The 20,271-nt window shown below is 37.5% G+C and overlaps 1 protein-coding gene across 1 annotated transcript; it reads right to left on the minus strand.

Annotated features, from left to right (window-relative positions):
• Positions 1-689: 689 nt before the first annotated feature.
• LOC145624048 (uncharacterized) lies at positions 690-19,347 on the minus strand. Its single transcript, XM_081676978.1, has 15 exons — positions 18,962-19,347; positions 11,568-11,640; positions 11,409-11,430; positions 11,235-11,313; positions 11,087-11,119; positions 10,773-10,921; positions 10,473-10,629; positions 7,264-7,504; positions 6,803-7,044; positions 5,700-5,963; positions 5,082-5,192; positions 2,151-2,375; positions 1,630-1,833; positions 1,367-1,543; positions 690-1,269 (listed from the first exon to the last, which is right to left on the minus strand). Exons 1-15 carry the CDS (start codon positions 19,289-19,291, stop codon positions 1,078-1,080), a joined length of 2,499 nt encoding a protein of 832 aa, XP_081533104.1. The 5' UTR covers positions 19,292-19,347; the 3' UTR covers positions 690-1,077.
• Between the last annotated feature and the right edge of the window lie 924 nt (positions 19,348-20,271).

Consider the following 20,271-nt stretch of genomic DNA (forward strand, 5'->3'; position numbering starts at 1 on the left):
TTTTCTTTTTCTTTTTTCCAATGTGGGACCACTCACATATCACTATATTAAGTATTTTGGTTTTTCAACAAATGTATAATTTTATACAAATTTTTGTATGTGGCTGGCCACATGGTGCGGCAAGGGTTACTTGTAGGGTGTTACTGATTTTGTCAGAGGTTACTTGTAGTTGTTACTTGTATTATGAGGTTACTTGTATGGGTGTTACTGGTTTTGGTCAGGATTACTTATAGGGTGTTACTGGTTTTGTCAGGGATTACTTATAGGTGTTACTTGTATTCTGGGGTTACTTGTATGAGTGTTACTGGTTTTAGTCGGGGTTACTTATACGGTGTTACTGGTTTTGTCAGGGGTTACTTGTATTATAGGGTTACTTGTATGGGTGTTACTGGTTTTGGTCGGGGTTACTTGTAGGGTGTTACTGGTTTTTGGTATGAGATTTTGGTCTAGAGTTACTCATAATACAAGTAACCCCACGATACAAGTAACCCTACAATACAAGTAACCCATACAAGTAACTTCATAATACAAGTAACCCCAAAATACAAGTAACCCTAAAATACAAGTAACCGTGCCGCACTATGTGGTTTGCCGCACTAAAAAACCTCTGATAATTTTATCAACCAAATAATCAATCAACAGATGGTTTGAAAAAACAAAAAAACAAAACAAAAAAAAAAAAACAGATGGTTACAACATGAAATACTCTTCTGCTCTGGCATCACTCACCTCACAAGAAGTAACATTAAACATGGGGGTAAGGTAGAACCACCAAATTCGCCAGAAACATTACATACACAAGCCAAGCATCCATCCAAACACTCAAAATAAGAGCTCACATCTCCAAACCGAAAGCATAATTAACACATTAAAACAGCATATATAGAATAATAAAGGTTTCCCCTCTTTGGGTGGCTACTTCTGATCTACTGTAATATGTGGACCTAAATAAGATTTCACCAAAGAGAAATATCAGAAAACTAATCTTAAACAACGCTCAGAAAGATACATAATTTACACCAGAAACTCGGCATGACTAAAAATCACCAAGCCTTTATGTCTTCATAGATAATAATTCTATTTTTCCTTCGAAAGAAGAGCTTGAAGAGAAGCAGGATCAGAGACAGGAGGCTTGCAGGAGAAGTTTTGGCATACGAGACCAACAACTTTATCCTCAGAGAAGCTACCTTTTGCCATATTTGCAATTTTCGTGTTGATTGCTTCCCAAAATTTTATCTCCTCTGGATCGCTTGGATCAATGTGGATCACCTACAAGTGTTCCACCACGGAAGAAAGCGTCACATTATGGAAGAAAATGTAGGAAGGAAATAAATGCATGGATTTGAATTATAAATTTAGCACGTACTGTTTTGTTAAGATCATAAACTGCATGAGCAGCAGCCAACATGCTGTCAAACGCTGTTGAAGATTTATGTCCAACCAAAACCACCTGTTTTCTGGAAGGGACGTCAAGCATGTCAGCTGCACAACACATCAAAGGTACTGCCATTGGCATATCTTTCAATCTTGTTTGGAATGTTGCCTGATACCAAAAAGTTCGCAGATTAAAAAACATCACTTGAACGAAAATAATACAAGACTTAAATAAAGAAAATCTTAGGCTTTTACCAGAAGCAGATCAGCATTCTTCCTGTAGCGATCGGACTGGCTGTCAGAAAAAATTGAGGCCAACCTGGTGAGGTTGATTGCTGCAACAGAATTGCCCGAAGGCTCAGCACCATCATGATCTTCTTTAACACGCAAAAGAACAGAAGGATCCTCCCCTGGGGTGTTGAAATAGCCTCCACCTTCCTTGTCCATGAATAACTCATCCTAAAATAATTCCAGCAATTAATAAGCAAACAATGGTTTGGACATCGGACATTTAAGATAGAACTGAATAGTTATTTTCCTTTCGGTTCCTTTCTCTTCCTTCTTGTTAGTTTAGCTAGTTTGCCTTGACATAAGATATACTACTTTAGCTAGTTTGCCTGAAACAACCTTAGTTGAAGAAGCAATGACGCCCCCAAGGAATTCAGATTATTTAGAAAGTAACACGAGCATTAACTTATAATTAAAGGCAGATTTCATTAAATATGCGACTTTCTGTTGTGTAATGGCAAGGCTCATGAGCAATTTGAAGTACTTGCCTGGGTATCTTGCAACTCAGCAGCCCATTCCAGCCACCTGGTTTTGCCACCACACTCATAAAGATCTAGCAGTCCTGAAATAAGAAACGCATAGTCATCTAGAAAGCCAGGGGCTTTAGCTGGCCCATTTCGGAAGCTGTGTTGCAGTCTTTTTATTTCTTCATCATATAGATTCCTCCTTATGAAAGATGCCGCCTTTTCAGCCACTTCAATGTATTCACTGGGCTGAATAAGATCAAAAAAATTTCAAACTCTGTAAGGTAACTTCAGAAACTAAAAAAACAAAAAATATGCACCAATCAATTGATTACTAACATACAACATTCAGGTAGATTCCAACCTAGAGAGTAATGTAACCATCTAATATCTGAAACTAATCCCACTGGGACATACCCATGGGCAGCTCACTACTCCATTCTCATATAATTGTGAGACAAGTAGGCAATCATACTGAGAAGAGTAAGCTAAATTGAACACATGGAAGAGTAAACAACTCAAAACATCCTCCTAGTAGCATGTCTCAACTTACACATGCAAAGTATTTTTTTATTTGATTTATTTTGCTACGGTACATTTATTTTTATTGTAAAAATTGACGTATAATGTCTGAAATTCTCACCTGATTAATCAAAACATCGTCTCTTTTAGCACTTTTTGAACTCTAGTGGATCTCTCAGTTGGATATGTAAAGATGAAATTCTGACTACTTGTTAGGAAAGAATAACGAAGAAATACTTGGGATTTTTAGGTTCTTTAATTTCTTCTAGCAGCAGTGCATGTGATTCTGAAAATTTCCACAAAATTCTAGATATTCCTTCGGAGTCAGCAGTACCAATGGGTACTATACACTGGAAGTATATATTAGGCACAACTTATTTAAATAAACTACTTCAACTGTTTCAAAAAGATTTCCGTTTCTAATTGGCACTTAAATTACCCGGGATTTCCTTTTCCCATAAGCAAGAATTCCAAGGTTAATGTGCCAAATCATGAGTGATCTTATAACCATTACGCTCAACAAAAGACCAAACTACATTATCAAAGCTAAAACATAACTTTAAAAAATCATCAATATCATAAAGAAAGCACTAAGACTCTTCAGCTTCTTTTGTAGAGCTTGTATAAACATCAAGCTGTCACTTTCAACCACAATCCAACGCAAACCAGCATCCTTCGCCACTTTTAGGCCCAATGTATCGCCTTAACTTCCGTCACAATCGTCTCCAACTTCCCCAAATACTAAACCACCATGCAAACCAAGACCTCATCCTCATTGCTTTGGATCACCTACACCCAACAACCCTGTGACAATATTCACCTTGAACAACCCAATCTCAGGCTGTGGCCTTATGAAAGCCACCATCACCCGCACCCCCTCCTGACACAGTCTTGCAGCTGCAACTCATGCCTCCCCATCAATTTTCATTGCATAGCTCACAAACTTTTCTGGCTCAACCAAGACATTCTCAATCACATAACATTCTCAATCACATACATATTACGAGCACCCCAAATCGCCCAGCACATTGTTAGGAAGTTTTCCATATACTCCTCCCTCCAGCTCCTTGATGCAACGCCCCAACCAAATGGGACATTTTTTTAAAAAGGGAAAAAGGATGTAAATGGGGCATCAATTATCAAACTCCCTCCTTTGTTCCCAGCTTAACCACCAAACAAGCCATAAGCCCATAACCACCACCAAAACAAGAAAATTATTAGCATTACTAGCCCATTCCTACCACCCACCACCACAACTTTATTCCCATCACCGAGAGAGAGAGAGAGAGAGAGAGAGAGAGAGAGAGAGAGAGAGAGGTGGAAAGGCACTCCATCTTTTACTCAACAACTCCACCACATCCAAATTTCCAACTCTTCATCACCCAAGCCTATGATTTAGATTTAAGACCTCAAGTCAATTCTGATCACCAAGAGCTATGATATAGCCCATTGGCTGCTAGCCTGCTATTATGAAACAGAGTAAGTAGGAAAGAGATAAACAACAGACAAAACATCATTATAGTTAAGCTAGTGGAGAGCAATCAGTTCAAATTCAAATGATTAGGGTATTCAGAGGTGTTCTAAGAGAAAAGTGATGAGCCGGACCACATATTGGTTGTCAATGTGTTTGCCGGTCCAAATCTTGCTCTGCCCAAATAGAGCTAATCACACCTAGCCCGGTCTGCTGGCTCGGCCTGATTTTGGGCAGCATTTTTTGGCCCGGCCCAAATGGCCCGAAAAGCCTGCACGGTCCGTCCATTTTGGGCATGAAAGTTTGGCCCGAAGCTAGGCCCGGCCCAGCCCAAGAAATGGGCATTTTTTTTACGCCTCAGCCTGGCCAAACTCGGCCCGGTCCAGCCATTGATCAGAGCAAGATAGAGTGATTTTTTGGGATCACTGATCTATTAGGGCTTTGCAATATGAAGATTTTATGCTCCCAAAATGGCTGATAGAAGGATAAAAGATTCAAACTCTCTGTTATTTACTCTTTCTAGTTAAATATTTTGCTTTCTACACCAGTAAAGTTGATGTCAATGGACCTAACACCATATAGTTGTACTGGGGTATGTAACTATAGTGATGAAATAGATTCATATTATGATCAACTAAGTTCACCAAAGATGATACATCAAAGAAAGTTGAAAACTTCTCAACCCTCTTACTAAAGAAAGAATAGAAATCCAAAATTTCTTGGTGGTAGTAAAGCCATAATATCAACATTTGTTCTTTATTTAGGGGTGAGTTAAATATAATTAGGTGACATCCAAAAAGCTGCAATTACAGAAATGAACAACTGAAAAAGTTCATGACAGCTCAAATAATAATGGAGCAGCTCACAATAGAGTGAGTAGGCGAACAAAACCGAACAAATAAAAGTGCAATCAATTAAAAAGATTTAAAGGCAAGTTTATAGTCTATGGAAAGAGTTCTTACATCAGTACCAGCAACAGGGAAGTAATGTTTATGTCCATCAGGTTCTCCCTTGAGAATTTTAGAAGCTCTTGCAAAGGATGAAATAACGAGTCCATTCCACGACACTATCACCTGCAAGATGTGCCATATTATTCATGTAGACAGGGAGGAAGAATATATGAAGCCACAACTTGTGTTAGGTATGAAACTAAACACACAGAGAAAACAAAACCAAGACACACCAGTTGTATCAGTAATTTATTTTTGACACACTGACACAAAGTTATTTCATAATATTTTCATTTGAAGGTTGTATCAATATCAATTTTAGCGTGTCAACCACAATACTGGGGTTACAAGAAAATAGAAAAATCAAAATCATACATGCAGAATTACAAATATGTTGATATGCACTGAATAAAGGGCAATAATTTTTTTAACGACAACAAGTCACTAAGCTAGGAGGAGTCAGAGGCTCAGAGCCAAACGTAAATGGTCCTAAAACCTGGCTTCCAGTCAAAGGAATCCATCAGGCACCCTGACTGAAAAGACAAAGGAGCAGATTTTGAAGAGCTTTTTTAAAGAAGGTTCAACAGCTTTCAACAGTCAGAGTTATATATAAAAAAAAAACAAGAGTACCTTGTCATCCAGATGTGGACGTGGTCTCTTAGATCTCACATCAAAAAGTTTTTTCCTGCACATCCCCAGAATATCAAGATACTGCTCAATAGACATGCCATGTTTCTTTGCCATTGCTTCTGTGCTGCTCCTCTCAATGAGCACATTCTTGCCTCTGAATTCATTGTGAGGGTCACTTATTCTAGATAGATCACAGTTCCCAGTGGGCTTTATATAGTAATGTTCCTTGAATAGGGTAGCATGCTCTTTAAGGATGTCCTCTATCTGAATATATGTAACCAAAAAAATAGGTAAATCAAACTGAAAACAACCATATAAGTTGTATCAATAAACAAACTCTCAAGATGAAATTATTAGAAAATTCAAAGGCTGAGAAATCATATACTTCCTCTGTTTTTTAATACATGCAACACTTCCCTAAAATGAAAATGTCACAATACTTGCAACACACTATAATGGAAAGTTATTTTAGGGAAAAACTATATAATCCTTATTTAAAGCACATGGCCCACTAAATTACACTCCTAGCAACCACTCATCTCATTTTAAAGTGTATTATATCATGTGAACCTCACATTTCTTAAATACCGTGAAAAAGTGTGTGATGCAACTATTAAAAAACGGAGGAAGTAATGAAGTATGCTTTAAAAGTGTAAAATGGACAGCGTAAGAGACATAAGCATCTTTTAAGTGGGCAACAGTTTGAAGATGGAAAGGGAAACTGTTAAAACAGAACACCATCAAGGGTTATTGCATCATAGTCCATCAATAACATGCCTTTTTTAAAAATCCAACTTCACCTCCACCCGCAACCCCGCCCACCCCCAAATGAAAAAAAAAACACTTTTTGATACTTCAGCTACAGCACCTAAGAATGCCACCCATATCCCCAAACCTCACCTATTGTGAAGGCCCTTTAAAGTTTTGGGTACAGTTGATGTTGATATATGTCATGTATCCCTAAATATTATTGCCACACCAAAGCCACCTTGCGAATGAATACACCCCAGAAACTCCAAAAAGGTTATTTGCCAGCAAGTTATAACCTAATTTCATATATAAGTAACTAAATTTGACAGGGAGCACATCAACAGTTTACTTACTTCTGCACTAGACCAAACATAGAAAGCACCTTCTTTTTTCCTAGCTGCACCCTCTGTCTCAGCACTGTCAGCATCCTCTGCAGAGTAAATTTCTCCTTCTTCTCCAATCATGTCTCTCCTTAAGTAGTCGAGAACATCCCTTGCAATATCAGAGTACTGGGAGTCTCTTGTGATTGCAAATGTATCAAGATAAACATTAACTAGCTGCCCTTGGTCGTACAGCATTTTCTCAAAATGAGGAACTGCAAGTGAAAACCATTATCTTACTAATGAACAATATATTAATTTCACTAGGCATGGTCAAGTAAATATATAGGAAAAGCACATCCATAGAATGCATGCTATTTTCAGAACAATGCAATACCAATGAAAGAATTGTTGTCAATCACATTCTCTCACACTTGGGAACACACACACACAGAGAAGCGCACAAGAAGGAAAAATATTATTGTAGATCTAACCATGCCAATACTCATCCACGCTATATCTGTGAAAGCCACCTCCAATATGGTCATGTATTCCTCCCCTAGCCATACATTGCAGGGTAAAATTTACCATTTGAAAACCTTCATTTGCTTGACCAGGTTTTCCAGTATTTTTCATCTTTTTGGAATGATAAAGCATCAGTTGGATCTCGACAGGTCTTGGGAATTTTGGAGCAGAACCAAACCCACCATTTACTGAATCATAAGTTCCAGAAAGCTACAAAGCACAATAATTCAGATGTCACAGGATAGATACTTTTATTTTAAGTTGTTAGAATGCAGAATAATATTTATATATCAAGAGAACTGACAAATAAAAAGTTTTGGGAAAAAATTTGTTTTATTCTAAGCTGCAGCATCTTTTTCAAAAAGATTTAATAGTTAAGACTTAAGAGAAAGGTTAAAACACGACTCCAAATTCTTCATGTTTACATAATGTTTCCTAGCTCTTCATTAGTTTAGCCACAAACATGGAACATGAAAATATATGGAAAAAGCAAGGCCTTAGATGTTCAGGGACTGCAATTAAAAACTTGTGACAACCAAGATTTTTTTTTTCTTTATCAGCTTACAAGCAAGGCCTTAGATGTTCAGGGACTGCAATTAAAAACTTGTGACAACCAAGATTTTTTTTTTCTTTATCAGCTTACAAGGACAAGAAACAAGCGGAAAGACCCTTGTAGAGCAAACCAGATCATTACTATGAGGACAAGAGGTCCATGACACTGAGCTATATTGGGAAGTGTTGAACTCAAACCATCTATTATATAGGATAAACAACTAGAGGGGAAATTAGCCCTTTAAGAAATGCAAATATTTCCATGTTATAATTTTTTGAGTATCTTGAGTACCCTGATAAATAAATAAAAACTTCCCCCTTTTGCTAGAAAGGCTTTCCTTTAGCCAAGGTATTCTACCTTCAAGAACATGTAGTTCGCTACTATTTTGCTATGGACAGGTAGAGAATGGGCAGATCACCAATCAATCTTTAATCAGACAAAACTATACCTGGAGATTATGGGATAGATATTGACCAGCACAAAAGCCCTGTTTATCAATTTACGCTTCCAATTTTAACGAAGGAGTTTCACAGTAATCCAATAAACAACAACAATTACTGATAATTGAAACTTTTATAAATCATATACACAATAAGAGGATTATATAATTGAATTACAGTTCCAAGCACAACTTGAGCATGTCCATGCCTTCAACCTATAGACATCTATAATCCTTATCTTTTTTAGTGTCTCTTCTTGAGTTTAGTCAAATTTCATCCTCGAGCCAGATGGATGGCAAGGGCCCATACTTACTATCATGAAGTCTTTACAGGTAGTTGGTACATTCATAGCTTTTCCCCCGATTTATTCTTTGAAGTTGATAGTAGATGATAAACCATCAACAATTTGATGCACAAAACCATCACTAAAACTTATACCAACTAAATGAACTAAAGCCTTACAAGTTTATCTCTTTAAAACTGAATACAGCCATTAGCAAAACTTTTGCTAAATCATACGTAAAAGTTAAAACTCTTTACCCAAAATAATCCTCCAATCCTTTTTCCTTGTCAAGAATCCATGCTTAAATAATGAGTGCATAAGACGACCCATGACTCCATGAGCTTTCCAATAAAAACATCTCAAAAGTTGTCCATAAGCCCAAAACGTTTTATGTATACCTGGGTGCACATAGAGGTAGGTGCACCCAAGGGTGGGTTTTTGCTCAGTTAATAATTTTGAAATAAGCAAGAATATATTAAATGGGCAAAAATACCCTTGGGTGTACCTTGCACCTGGGTGTATATAAAAATTACTCCAAGCTCTACCACTTTGATACCAGATTATAACCTTCATCCAAGCCCACACTTATATAGATTTAAGACCACTCCAAGCTCCAACACCTTAATAACAGCATAATAACCTTTATCCAATCCCAATAAAAAAAAAAAAAAAAAAAAAAGAAAAGAAAAAGAAAAAAGAAATGGGCCAGAAAAAGATCAACCATATAAGCCTAGAACACTTCCAGCAGGCAGCAGCATTCCAAAACTTAGAGAGGCACAACGTCCTAGCATAGAATTTCAAACCGAGCAATGCTTGAGCTTCACTTCCATAAATTTAATATAAGAACAACTTATATTAAGGAACCAAGAGCCCAAAAAGATTGGAAATGGTAAAATCAAGATAATTTTCCTTGCATGAGAATAAAAATATCTGAACAACTTTTCAATCATTCCAAAGTCCAAACTATACAAACTTGATGTCTGATTTATCCAGTAGATGTTATCAAAATTATCACGACCCTACATACTCATGAAGTTCAATTAATGCCACCATGTCCTTCTACACCAGAATTGTACCATACAGAAAACCTAAGAATATTGTGGTGTGACTGGTGTCCTCTAATTTTTGTTTAAGATAACAATTTCACATTCATACTCTTTCTGTTTTGGCTAATTGTTCCACTTTCACTTTTGCACGAGTTAAAAGTCATATTTTGAGTACAATAATCTACAATTATATAGAAACAAAATGTCATCATGTAACACATTATTGGATTTGTATCAATGTGTAATTTCAAAATACCAACTTTAAATAATTTTAGTTATTGACAATTAAAGATACAAGAGAAAACAGAGAAAGGCCATTGCACATTAATGTTTATTTCTCTCTTTCTTATTGCATAATGCCTAAGTGTAGCTCTTTTTTCCAGATATTATATGCTCTCCTTGTCTTCATGGAAGTTGTTCTTAAATATATGTCAAGCCCAAGAATTAATCAATCAGGAGTTCTATGCTAGGAGGCATTGCCTCTTGAAATTAGGTTGTAGCTGTGCTTAAAAGGCTAGATAAAAAATAGGCACCTTCTCCTTATATATATTTCATTATTGGCTTTTTCACTTATATTTAAGTCATTATAATGGTGACAGAGCTTGAAGTGGTATTAGGCTTCTTCTAATGGAATTTTATGAACCAAATTTCAGGGTATTAAATTTAATTATCTTCTTTACATCCTAAATTAAGGACATGCTTTAGGTGAGAAAAGGATTTACGATAATCAGAATGAAATAGTCACAAAATAGATGTCTAATTTGGTTTAGCATCATAGTGGATAAACTCTCTACTTGTTTTATGAATTCTGAATACTGCCAGCAACACATGTGCACAAGCTAAATATATTACATACCTGCTCTGCACACAGATCCAAGGCTTCTTGTGGTAGATTATCTGGCAACTTATCCAAAGTAGCTTTGGTAGATAATGCTTCTGATAACTGTTCAATAGCAAAAGATCCACTTTTCACAAGCATATCCCTTTTACTGTCCCAAGCTTCTTTAACTTTTCTGACAGAAGTGAACAACTTGTAAATAATTAGATGAGGAATAACAGAGGTCAACATTTTGGATAAGAGATCTTCTAAGACATACGAAGTACGACATTTCAGAAATCATGTTTATACACTGGCTGCCAGTGTTCCAAAGTTTACCTAAGCACAGTTTTAAACCCAGGTCTCCCATACTTGTCATCTGGTGGGAAATATGTTCCACCCATCAGTGGCTTAAGATCAGGTGAAAGGAACACAGTCAGAGGCCACCCTCCACCACCATATAAAGCTTGAACATATGTCATATATACCTGAAAACAGGATACAATCATTAAGAGCCACATCACAACACCATACCAATGACACCAGAATAAGTAAATGAGATATTTTAAATAGCTAAAGACAGCCAGTAATTATATCGTATAACTTAACCCTCAGACAGTCTTACATACGCCTTGAGAAAGTTATTCATATACCTTGTCAACATCCGGCCGTTCCTCCCTGTCAACCTGTTATGAAGACACTATATCATTAGACAGAAATAGTTGAAGGATGTCAATGCCACCAGAAAAATTAAATAACATTCTACACAAACAAAAGACTCAAATCAACAATTGTACTGACCTTAATACTAACAAACCAATCATTCAGCAGCTTTGCAACTTCTTCACTCTCAAAGGATTCAACCTCCATCACATGACACCTAAGCAGAAAAAGAAACAAATCACCATCATATGCATAGTAACAGGCTCTGCACCTTTTGCACTAAATTAAAAGGTAAACTGGCTGAAATCTCACCAGTGACAGGTGCTGTAACCAACTTCAGTCAATAGAAATGTCATGCCAATGATGAAACATTATCAGAAGAAACATAATATTTCATAATCCAGATATGAAAGAAAAAAAAAAAATGAATTAATGATATACAGTAGTTGCCATTTGAATTAGTGGATTTACTTGATAAGAATATGGGCACATCCCTTCTTCTAGCTTCCTGAAATGCTTCGTCACCCCAGGGATACCAGTTAACCTATAATCACTTGTTATAGGTTAAGCAGGAAGAATGGTAGATGTTATAGGTTAAGCAGGAAAAATGATAAATACTTAAACAAGCTTCAAAGAATAATGCGACTATCCCTGCCAGGCTGCTACTTTGGACACAAACTACAACTATAGAGATTTATACGGCACAATGAAAGCTCTCTAACCCATAAATTTTGCACCCAAAACAGGTTAATGGAAATAGAATCCCAAACCATATGCAATGCTGATTAAATCAAACTGAAGTTAACAGGTATTTTCGGAACGTAGTTGATTCCTTTCATGCAACCTAAGAAGGTTTCATATCTATCTTAGGGTACATACAGAATGTGCAAGTCTAACCTACAGGGCTAGGTGATCATCACATAGAGACTTAAGTCATTAAGATTTTAATATATGACTTAGCCATATGAGACATATCTATCTTAGCCCGGAGCGCAGCTTGCCAGTACCCATCATACCTCAGATTCTAATAATTAAAATCATTCTATGCTGTGTTTCAAAAAAAATCATTCTCTGCTGATTAAAAATTTTCTTTTTCGGAAGATTAGAACTTTATCGCACATTCTAGGCTATCTATCCTTAACGCTTTAGAGTACTAGTCATCAACTATAAGAGGGACATACTTCCAAATATGTCAAACACAAAACTAGATTCATATCACTCTCTTACTGACAGAAAACGTCGAATATCCTAGCTTGTATTATTTTCCCTGGTTTTCTCTTTCCTACTAAACTAAATCTAAGCTAATTGAAAATTAGCCTAAAATGCAGTTAGGAAAATAAATTAAAAACCACAAATCAATTCCTATTCTCGGTCGAACAAGAAAGTGTTGGAAGTTCTTGATATAAAATAAGAGGGTTGGGGAAAACAAGAGAGAGAGAAAAACAAATGAAAGGGGAAAATCCCACATTGGTTGGGGGGAAAGGTTTTTCCTTGTTTTTATATTGTAGTGTATTAACACTACTTAGTTGAGTGAGTGGGAGTTAAGTGTTACTCCACACACACACACACGCGCGCGCGCGCGCCGAGCCGAGCCGGGTCGGGCCTCGGGACTTGGGTCTTGGGGAATGCAATGCGCGGGCGTGGGTCCTTGTTATCTTTTTGGAGAAATTTTATTTCCTCTTCCTTGTTAAACAGAATATTCTTTTTTGTCTGTTGGGAATATTCTTTTCTGACTGTTTGGGATTACGGAATTAAGTCAGTCATTAATCCCTTGATTGATTATAGCTGACTAATTAATTCCTTGTTTCTTGCTTCCGTTGTTGACTGGTTGAATGAATCTGGTCGTTTTCTTAGCCAGATTCGTCCCTCGTTTTACGTTTCATGTCTCCCTTCTACTGCCTATATATACTTGTTGCTTTTTCCAGTCAAAAACACACAACACGTTCAGTCATTTCTCCTCTCTACAATTATCTAAACACGAGTTTCTTCTGTTGTGTTTTCTGGGCAAGTATTCTGAGTTCCAGTCGGGTTTGTGAGTGCACATAAACTCCGGCGCCGTGTTTATCCTGGAGGGCGACCGCTTATAGTCTACTGCACCGAGAGGTAGCGCGGATTCGTCTTTTAGGTCAGTGGTTTTCCACGATGCGGCTATTGTCACTTTGGTTCACGCATCAAGAGATAAGTAATTTTCTGTTTTATTGCTTACTAGTTTAACAATCTAAAAGACGAATATGGCTTCCAAGTTTCTGATTCCTGATATGTCTAAGTTAGAACCTCTTGATGGAAAGAATTATAAACGTTGGGCTGTTAGGATGCATTTTTATTTGGAGCAAATTGATGTTGCATATGTTCTTGATGATATTGTTGAACCTGATGATAAGGATAATTTGTCTGAAAGTGATGTTAAGTTTGCTAAGGATGATAGAACCTGTAAGGGCATGTTGTTGCATTATATGTCGAATAGTCTGTTGGATATTTATATGGGTTTTTATCATGCTAAGGATATTTTGGATGCTTTAGAGAAAAAATATGGAACTGATGATGCTGGTACTAAACGTTATTGTGTTAGTAAGTGGTTAAGTTTTCAAGTTGTTGATGATAAGCCTATTATTGATCAGATTCATGCTTATGAGAGTGTTTGTATTAATATGGTTGCTGAAGGTCTGTCTATTTGTGATACTACCCTTGCTATTGTTCTGATTGAGAAACTCCCTCCCTCTTGGAAGGATTTTCGTAACCAACTCATGCACAAAAAGAAAGACCTAACCTTAGAGGAACTTGCTGCCCACCTCAAAATCGAGGAGGAAAACCGTATCAAAGACAAAACCCCTTCTGTTTTTCCTTCCTCTTCTTCTGCCAAAGCCAACCTTGTTGTACCCAAATCAAACAACCAGTCCAAAGCCAAAAACAGTAACCTTAAGCCTAAAGGGAAGATTCAGAAGTACAAGTTTAAGGGTACTTGTTTTGAGTGTGGTCTGACCTGGTCACAAGGCTAAAGATTGCAGGTCAAGAAGAAGAATGGGCAAAGTCAAGCAAATCTTATTGAGGATTCTGACGTTATTGTTGCTGTTGTTTTAGAAGCTAACTTTACAGGTAATGCTGCTGAGTGGATTGTTGACACTGGAGCTACCAGGCACATCTGCGCCAACAAGGACATGTTCACTATCTATGACAAGGTTGAAGGTGAAAATGTCTTCATGGGCAACTCAGCTTCTGCTTCTATCCAAGGCAAAGGGAAGATCGTTCTCACTCTCACTTCTGGAAAATTGCTTACTCTGACTAATGTCTTGCATGTTCCAGAAATGCGCAGGAATTTAATTTCTGGCAGTTTACTCATGAAAGCTGGACTGAAGCTCTCTTTCGATTCTGATAGATTAGTTCTTACTCGCAATGGGGAATTTGTGGGGAAGGGATTTTGTAATGGGGGGCTTTTTACTCTTGATGTTAAAGTTAACACTATGAATAAGAATGCTAGTACTTCTTCTGCTTATATTGTTGAGTCTATTGATTTATGGCATGCTAGATTAGGTCACGTTAATATTGATTCTGTTAAAAGGTTTAAACACTTAAATTTGATTCCAAGTTTTTCTAATACTGATTTTTCAAAATGTCAAGTTTGTGTTGAAGCCAAATTTACAAAGAAGCCATTTAAATCAGTAGATAGACAGACTGAAGTACTAGAGCTTGTTCATAGTGACTTAGGTGATTTTAACAATCACGAAAGTAGAGGGGGTAAAAAGTATTACATTACTTTTGTTGATGATTGCTCACGTTTTTGTATGGTGGAAATGTTCCTCAAATTTAAAGCTGAGGTAGAAAACCAATTGGACAAAAAGATTAAAAGGGTTAGGAGTGACATGGGTGGTGAGTACAGCCCTGACACTCTTAAGGCATTTTGTGAGCAACTTGGCATTGTTCATGAGACGACGGCTCCCTATTCACCCGAACAAAACGGTATAGCTGAAAGGAAAAATAGAACTTTAAAGAATATGATGAATTCTATGCTTATTAGTTCTGGGCTTCCTAATAACATGTGGGGGGAGGCTATTCTTTCTGCTTGTCATGTTTTGAACAGGGTTCCTCACAAGAAGCTTGACAAGACTCCATACGAAATATGGAAAGGTCGAGTGCCAAACCTGAAATACTTGAAAGTGTGGGGGTGCCTAGCAAAAGTAGGCATACCTAGTTTCAAGAGGGATAAAATTGGTCCCAAAACTGTTGATGCTATTTTTATGCTTATCAAAGTGCAGCTTATCGTTTCTTTGTTAAAGGTGCTAACGACTCTTATGCAGGTGGCCATATCATTGAAGCGAGAGATGCTGAGTTCTTTGAGAACATTTTTCCTTTGAAAATGTCTCCTTCTAATGATAGTGGATTACATGCTAGTAGTTCGGTTAGTTTACCTATTGCTAATGCTCCTATTACTAACGATGATTCTGTTTTGGAGCCAAGGAGAAGCAAAAGGGCAAGAAAGGAAAACAGTTTTGGTCCTGATTTTATTACTTCCTGTTTATCTGAATCTTCCTTAATTAATGATGATTTTGTGCATATTTTTGTTTTGGAAGATAATCCAAGAACCTATGATGAGGCAATGAGGTCAGTTGATGCTGTTTTTTGGAAAGAAGCAATTGATAGTGAGTTACAATCAATTCTCAATAATAACACTTGGGAATTGGTTGAACTTCCTAGAGGTTGTAAGCCCATTACTTGTAAATGGATCTTTCGGAAAAAGTTAAAGGCCGATGGATCCATAGACAAGTATAAGGCAAGGATAGTGGTAAGGGGTTTTACTCAAAAGTTTGGCATTGATTATTTTGATACTTACTCCCCTGTTACTAAAATTGCAACCATTAGGACTTTAATTGCTCTTGCTTGCATTTTTGATCTTGTTGTTCATCAAATGGATGTCAAAACTGCGTTTTTGAATGGTGACTTGGATGAGGAGATTTATATGGTCCAACCTGAAGGGTTTGTTGTTCCAGGCCAAGAGAACAAGGTTTGTAAGTTAGTCAAGTCATTGTATGGGCTCAAGCAAGCTCCAAAGCAATGGCATGACAAATTTGATAAGACTATGACCGGTAATGGTTTTCATGTTAATGAAGGTGACTCTTGTGTTTATTTTAAGCATGATAGTCATGGTTGTGTAATTATTTGTCTTTATGTGGATGATATGTTGATTTTTGGGACTGACTTGGATCGAGTAAATGAGACAAAACAGTTTTTGAGTTCGAATTTCGAAATGAAAGACATGGGCGAGGCAGATGTGATTTTGGGAGTAAAAATCAAAAGGACTCCAAAAGGCAATCTGTCTTAATCAGTCACACTATGTTGAAAAGCTTCTTAAAAAGTTTGACTCATTTAATGTCGATCCAGTTAAGACTCCATATGACCCAAGTTTCCACCTAAAGAAAAATAATGGTGATCCAGTTAATCAGTCTGAGTATGCTCGAATTATTGGTAGTGTTATGTTTCTATTGAACTATACTAGACCTGACATTGCTTATTCTGTTAGTAGGTTGAGCAGGTGCACTCATAACCCAAGCAGTGATCATTGGATTGCTCTTAGGAGGTTGCTTAGGTACCTTAAGGGTACTGCGGATTGGGGTTTGCACTACTCCAAATTTCCTGGAGTTTTGGAAGGTTTTTGTGATGCCAACTGGGTATCCGATAATGATGAAGTTAACTCTACTAGTGGCTATGTCTTCACCCTTGGTGGTGGAGCTGTATCCTGGAAATCTTGTAAGCAATCTTGTACTGCTATGTCTACTATGGAATCTGAGTTTATTGCTCTTGAATTGGCAGGTCATGAGGCAGAATGGTTGAGGAACATGCTTGCAGATATTCCGCTGTGGGGGAAGCCAGCTCCTTCAGTTGCACTTCATTGTGATTCGCAAGCTGCTATTGCTGTTGCTCACAACCATGCCTATAATGGGAAGAAGAGACACATCCGTCTGAGGCATAAAGCCGTCAGAAATAAGGGGTGATATCACTGGACTATATTAAGTCCGAAAAGAACATTGCGGATCCGTTAACTAAAGGCCTATGTAAAAAACTAGTTTTGGAAACATCGGAAGAGATGGGGCTAAAGCCCGTTGTATGAATTGTGAAATAGTGAACTCCTACTCACCATGAGTTCAAAGGGGAACATTATATAATAATTCGGAAGCACATTTTGTTTTTATTGGACCATCTCTAGATGTTTGTTGTACTTAGCTACAAATGAGAAGGAGGTTGAGCATATGGCTCTTAATGAACCCATATCCATATTTTTGGAGGTGTGTTGTAGCTCACACTTGATGGAGTTCACCTACTTAGGTGTGGAAGTATGGCCGCTTCCTTTGAGTATTTCGTGGGCTTATACTCTAGAGCACCTATGAGCATCCAGGCTGGACGTATGGCCAGTATAATGCGTCATCTTTATTCGCGGAATTTCAGAATATTATACATGTTCAATTGTGTGGCTCAAAGTGACGGGTTCCTAACTCCCTATTGAGTTCAAGACGAAAGTCACTTGGTAGGTGAGGGATCATAGCTTGATGTCCACTATGTGTTAATTCAAGTCGCGAGACATTGACACTTATGCAATTGTTTTGTTTTGCCCAGAATTCATCTTTTCCTTCCTTTCTTTTTCATATCTTCGAACCTGTGGGGGATTGTTGGAAGTTCTTGATATAAAATAAGAGGGTTGGGGAAAACAAGAGAGAGAGAAAAACAAATGAAAGGGGAAAATCCCACATTGGTTGGGGGGAAAGGTTTTTCCTTGTTTTTATATTGTAGTGTATTATCACTACTTAGTTGAGTGAGTGGGAGTTAAGTGTTACTCCACACACACGCGAGCGCCGAGCGTGGGTCTTTGTTATCTTTTTGGAGAAATTTTATTTCCTCTTCCTTGTTAAACAGAATATTCTTTTTTGTCTGTTGGGAATATTCTTTTCTGTGTGTTGGGAATATTCTTTTCTGAGTGTTTGGGATTACGGAATTAAGTCAGTCATTAATAGCCAGATTCGTCCCTCGTTTTACGTTTCATGTCTCCCTTCTACTGCCTATATATACTCGTTGCTTTTTCCAGTCAAAAACACACAACACGTTCAGTCATTTCTCCTCTCTACAATTATCTAAACACGAGTTTCTTCTGTTCTGTTTTCTGGGCAAGTATTCTGAGTTCCAGTCGGGTTTGTGAGTGCACATAAACTCCGGCGCCGTGCTTATCTTGGAGGGCGACCGCTTATAATCTACTGCACCGGGAGGTAGCGCGGAATCGTCTTTTAGGTCAGTGGTTTTCCACGACGCGGCTATTGTCACTTTGGTTCACGCATCAAGAGATAAGTAATTTTCTGTTTTATTGCTTACTAGTTTAACAGAAAGGATATTATATAACGACAATTCCCAAAAAAACATTCATAGAAAAAAAAAAAAAAAACATAATTTGTTTTATCATTCTGAGCTAACAGCCATTTGTTTTTAGCTCAAAGTTCCCCATATTTTTGGCTTAAATTCAATTGTCATTCACAGTGCTACACCTCCTAAAATTGGCAAACCTCATAATTAAGCAAAAGATCACCCTATTAATGAGTAATTCGTCACGATAATCGCAATCAAAAGTCCATAATACTAAGCTATTGTTTGTTTGATTTTAAGCTCGACATATTTCAGACAAAATCTCACACACACAAAAAAATAATTTTAGACAAAATAACTTGAATCAAACAGAACCTAATGTCAATTTTATTCAAACTTATTTTCGACAAATAAAGTTCAGATAAGTTTGACAAGTTTCATTTCTTTAATCCAATTCCGAACACATATAAGTTATCTCAACACATAAAAAATGATCAAATCAACATAATAAAAAAGACGGAACATACAGGGTTATGAGCATGCTGAAGAAGATAAGGACTATGCTCCAAACCAAGACGATTAGTATGTTTATGAGAGACCCCAGATGAAGATGAATGATCCGCCATTGAAACCACCTTGAAAAACGAAATGGGTCGTCGGAAATTAGCAATGGAGGAGAGAGAAAAAGGGGAATTTCGACCAGAAAACGGCGGGAATTTGGGGGGATTTCGAAGGGAAACAAAGCGGTGGAGAGAGATAGAGAGGTGTCTTTGCATGGAGTTGTTGAAGGTTGAGAGAGAAGGAAGATTGTAGAGAGAAATGGAAGAAGAAGATGAAGATGGTAAGAGGTTTGCCATGACTTGAGTTAGCCATGTGGAAGGTTTGTGGTTCGACTCCTGGCTCTATTTTTTTTTGTTTGTGGGGGTTCTGTTAAGGTTTATGTTTCGCCACGTCGTGCCGATTATATTATAAAGATTTTCGTCCGTTTTTATTTACTTGTGAGAGCCAAGAGTTATAACTAATGACTAGCCTCAGCCCTCAGGTTGTCACTTTTGAATGAAAAGCAAGATTACAACCTAAACTAAGTATAGAAAGCAAGATTACAAGATAAAACATTGGGGGTCGGACCATACAACTTCTTATGATTGGGAAACTAAGTATACCCGATGGGACCAGAAGCTATTCTCTTAGAGCCGCTTAACCTGCAAAACAAAGAGTTAGTAAAAAGCACGAGAGACCTACTTTGCAGAGTAGCGTATTTCCTTCTAAACCTGGGACGGGGAGACGAGACAAAACCCAACAAATTTTCAAAGGAGGACGTTGTTGGGTGAACGGAAGCCTGCAAAGGGGAAGAAACTGACGGAAGTGGTAGGAGTGTCGACGTAGCCTCACATGATGAATCTTGACTTGCCATACCTATGGTTGGATCTACTTGTATCATAATTGGAGTCATTTCACACCTATCATGCCCTTCCACAGGGGGGTGACTAAGCTCCATTGGTGTAGAACCTTCTTGAGTTTCACCACTATCCATCTTTCTCGAAGGATTGGCTACTCGGATAGTAATGAAATTCTTTTGGGAAAAACAATAGTATTGTACTGTTCTCCCTTAGGAAATCACTCCATACATTGTTGGAGTGAGATGCAAATAGGAATCATATCGCTTTCGGCTTGAGAACTGAAAACTTGACCCTGTCAGATTTATTGTTATCAATAATGTTGGGCCTAAGATCTTGGTTGGTAGGGTTAACTTTACCCTCCAAATCCAAAGAATCGCCGTCAACATTCTTATCCATGTTGGTGTTGTCTGTCACACCTGTACACCTTCTGACATTAC

Source organism: Chenopodium album, chromosome 3, assembly GCF_948465745.1.
Source record: "Chenopodium album chromosome 3, dcCheAlbu1.1, whole genome shotgun sequence".
Lineage (NCBI taxonomy): Eukaryota > Viridiplantae > Streptophyta > Magnoliopsida > Caryophyllales > Amaranthaceae > Chenopodium > Chenopodium album.

Excerpts from the sequence above, each read along its gene's own strand:
- LOC145624048 (XM_081676978.1), bottom strand. The coding sequence starts at position 19,291 with ATGGCAAACCTCTTACCATCTTCATCTTCTTCTTCCATTTCTCTCTAC. Across the intron at positions 11,641-18,961 it reads TTCAGCATGCTCATAACCCT|GTTAACTGGTATCCCTGGGG; the intron begins GTATGTTCCGTC and ends AAGTGATTATAG. Across the intron at positions 5,964-6,802 it reads ATGTTTGGTCTAGTGCAGAA|ATAGAGGACATCCTTAAAGA; the intron begins GTAAGTAAACTG and ends ACATATATTCAG.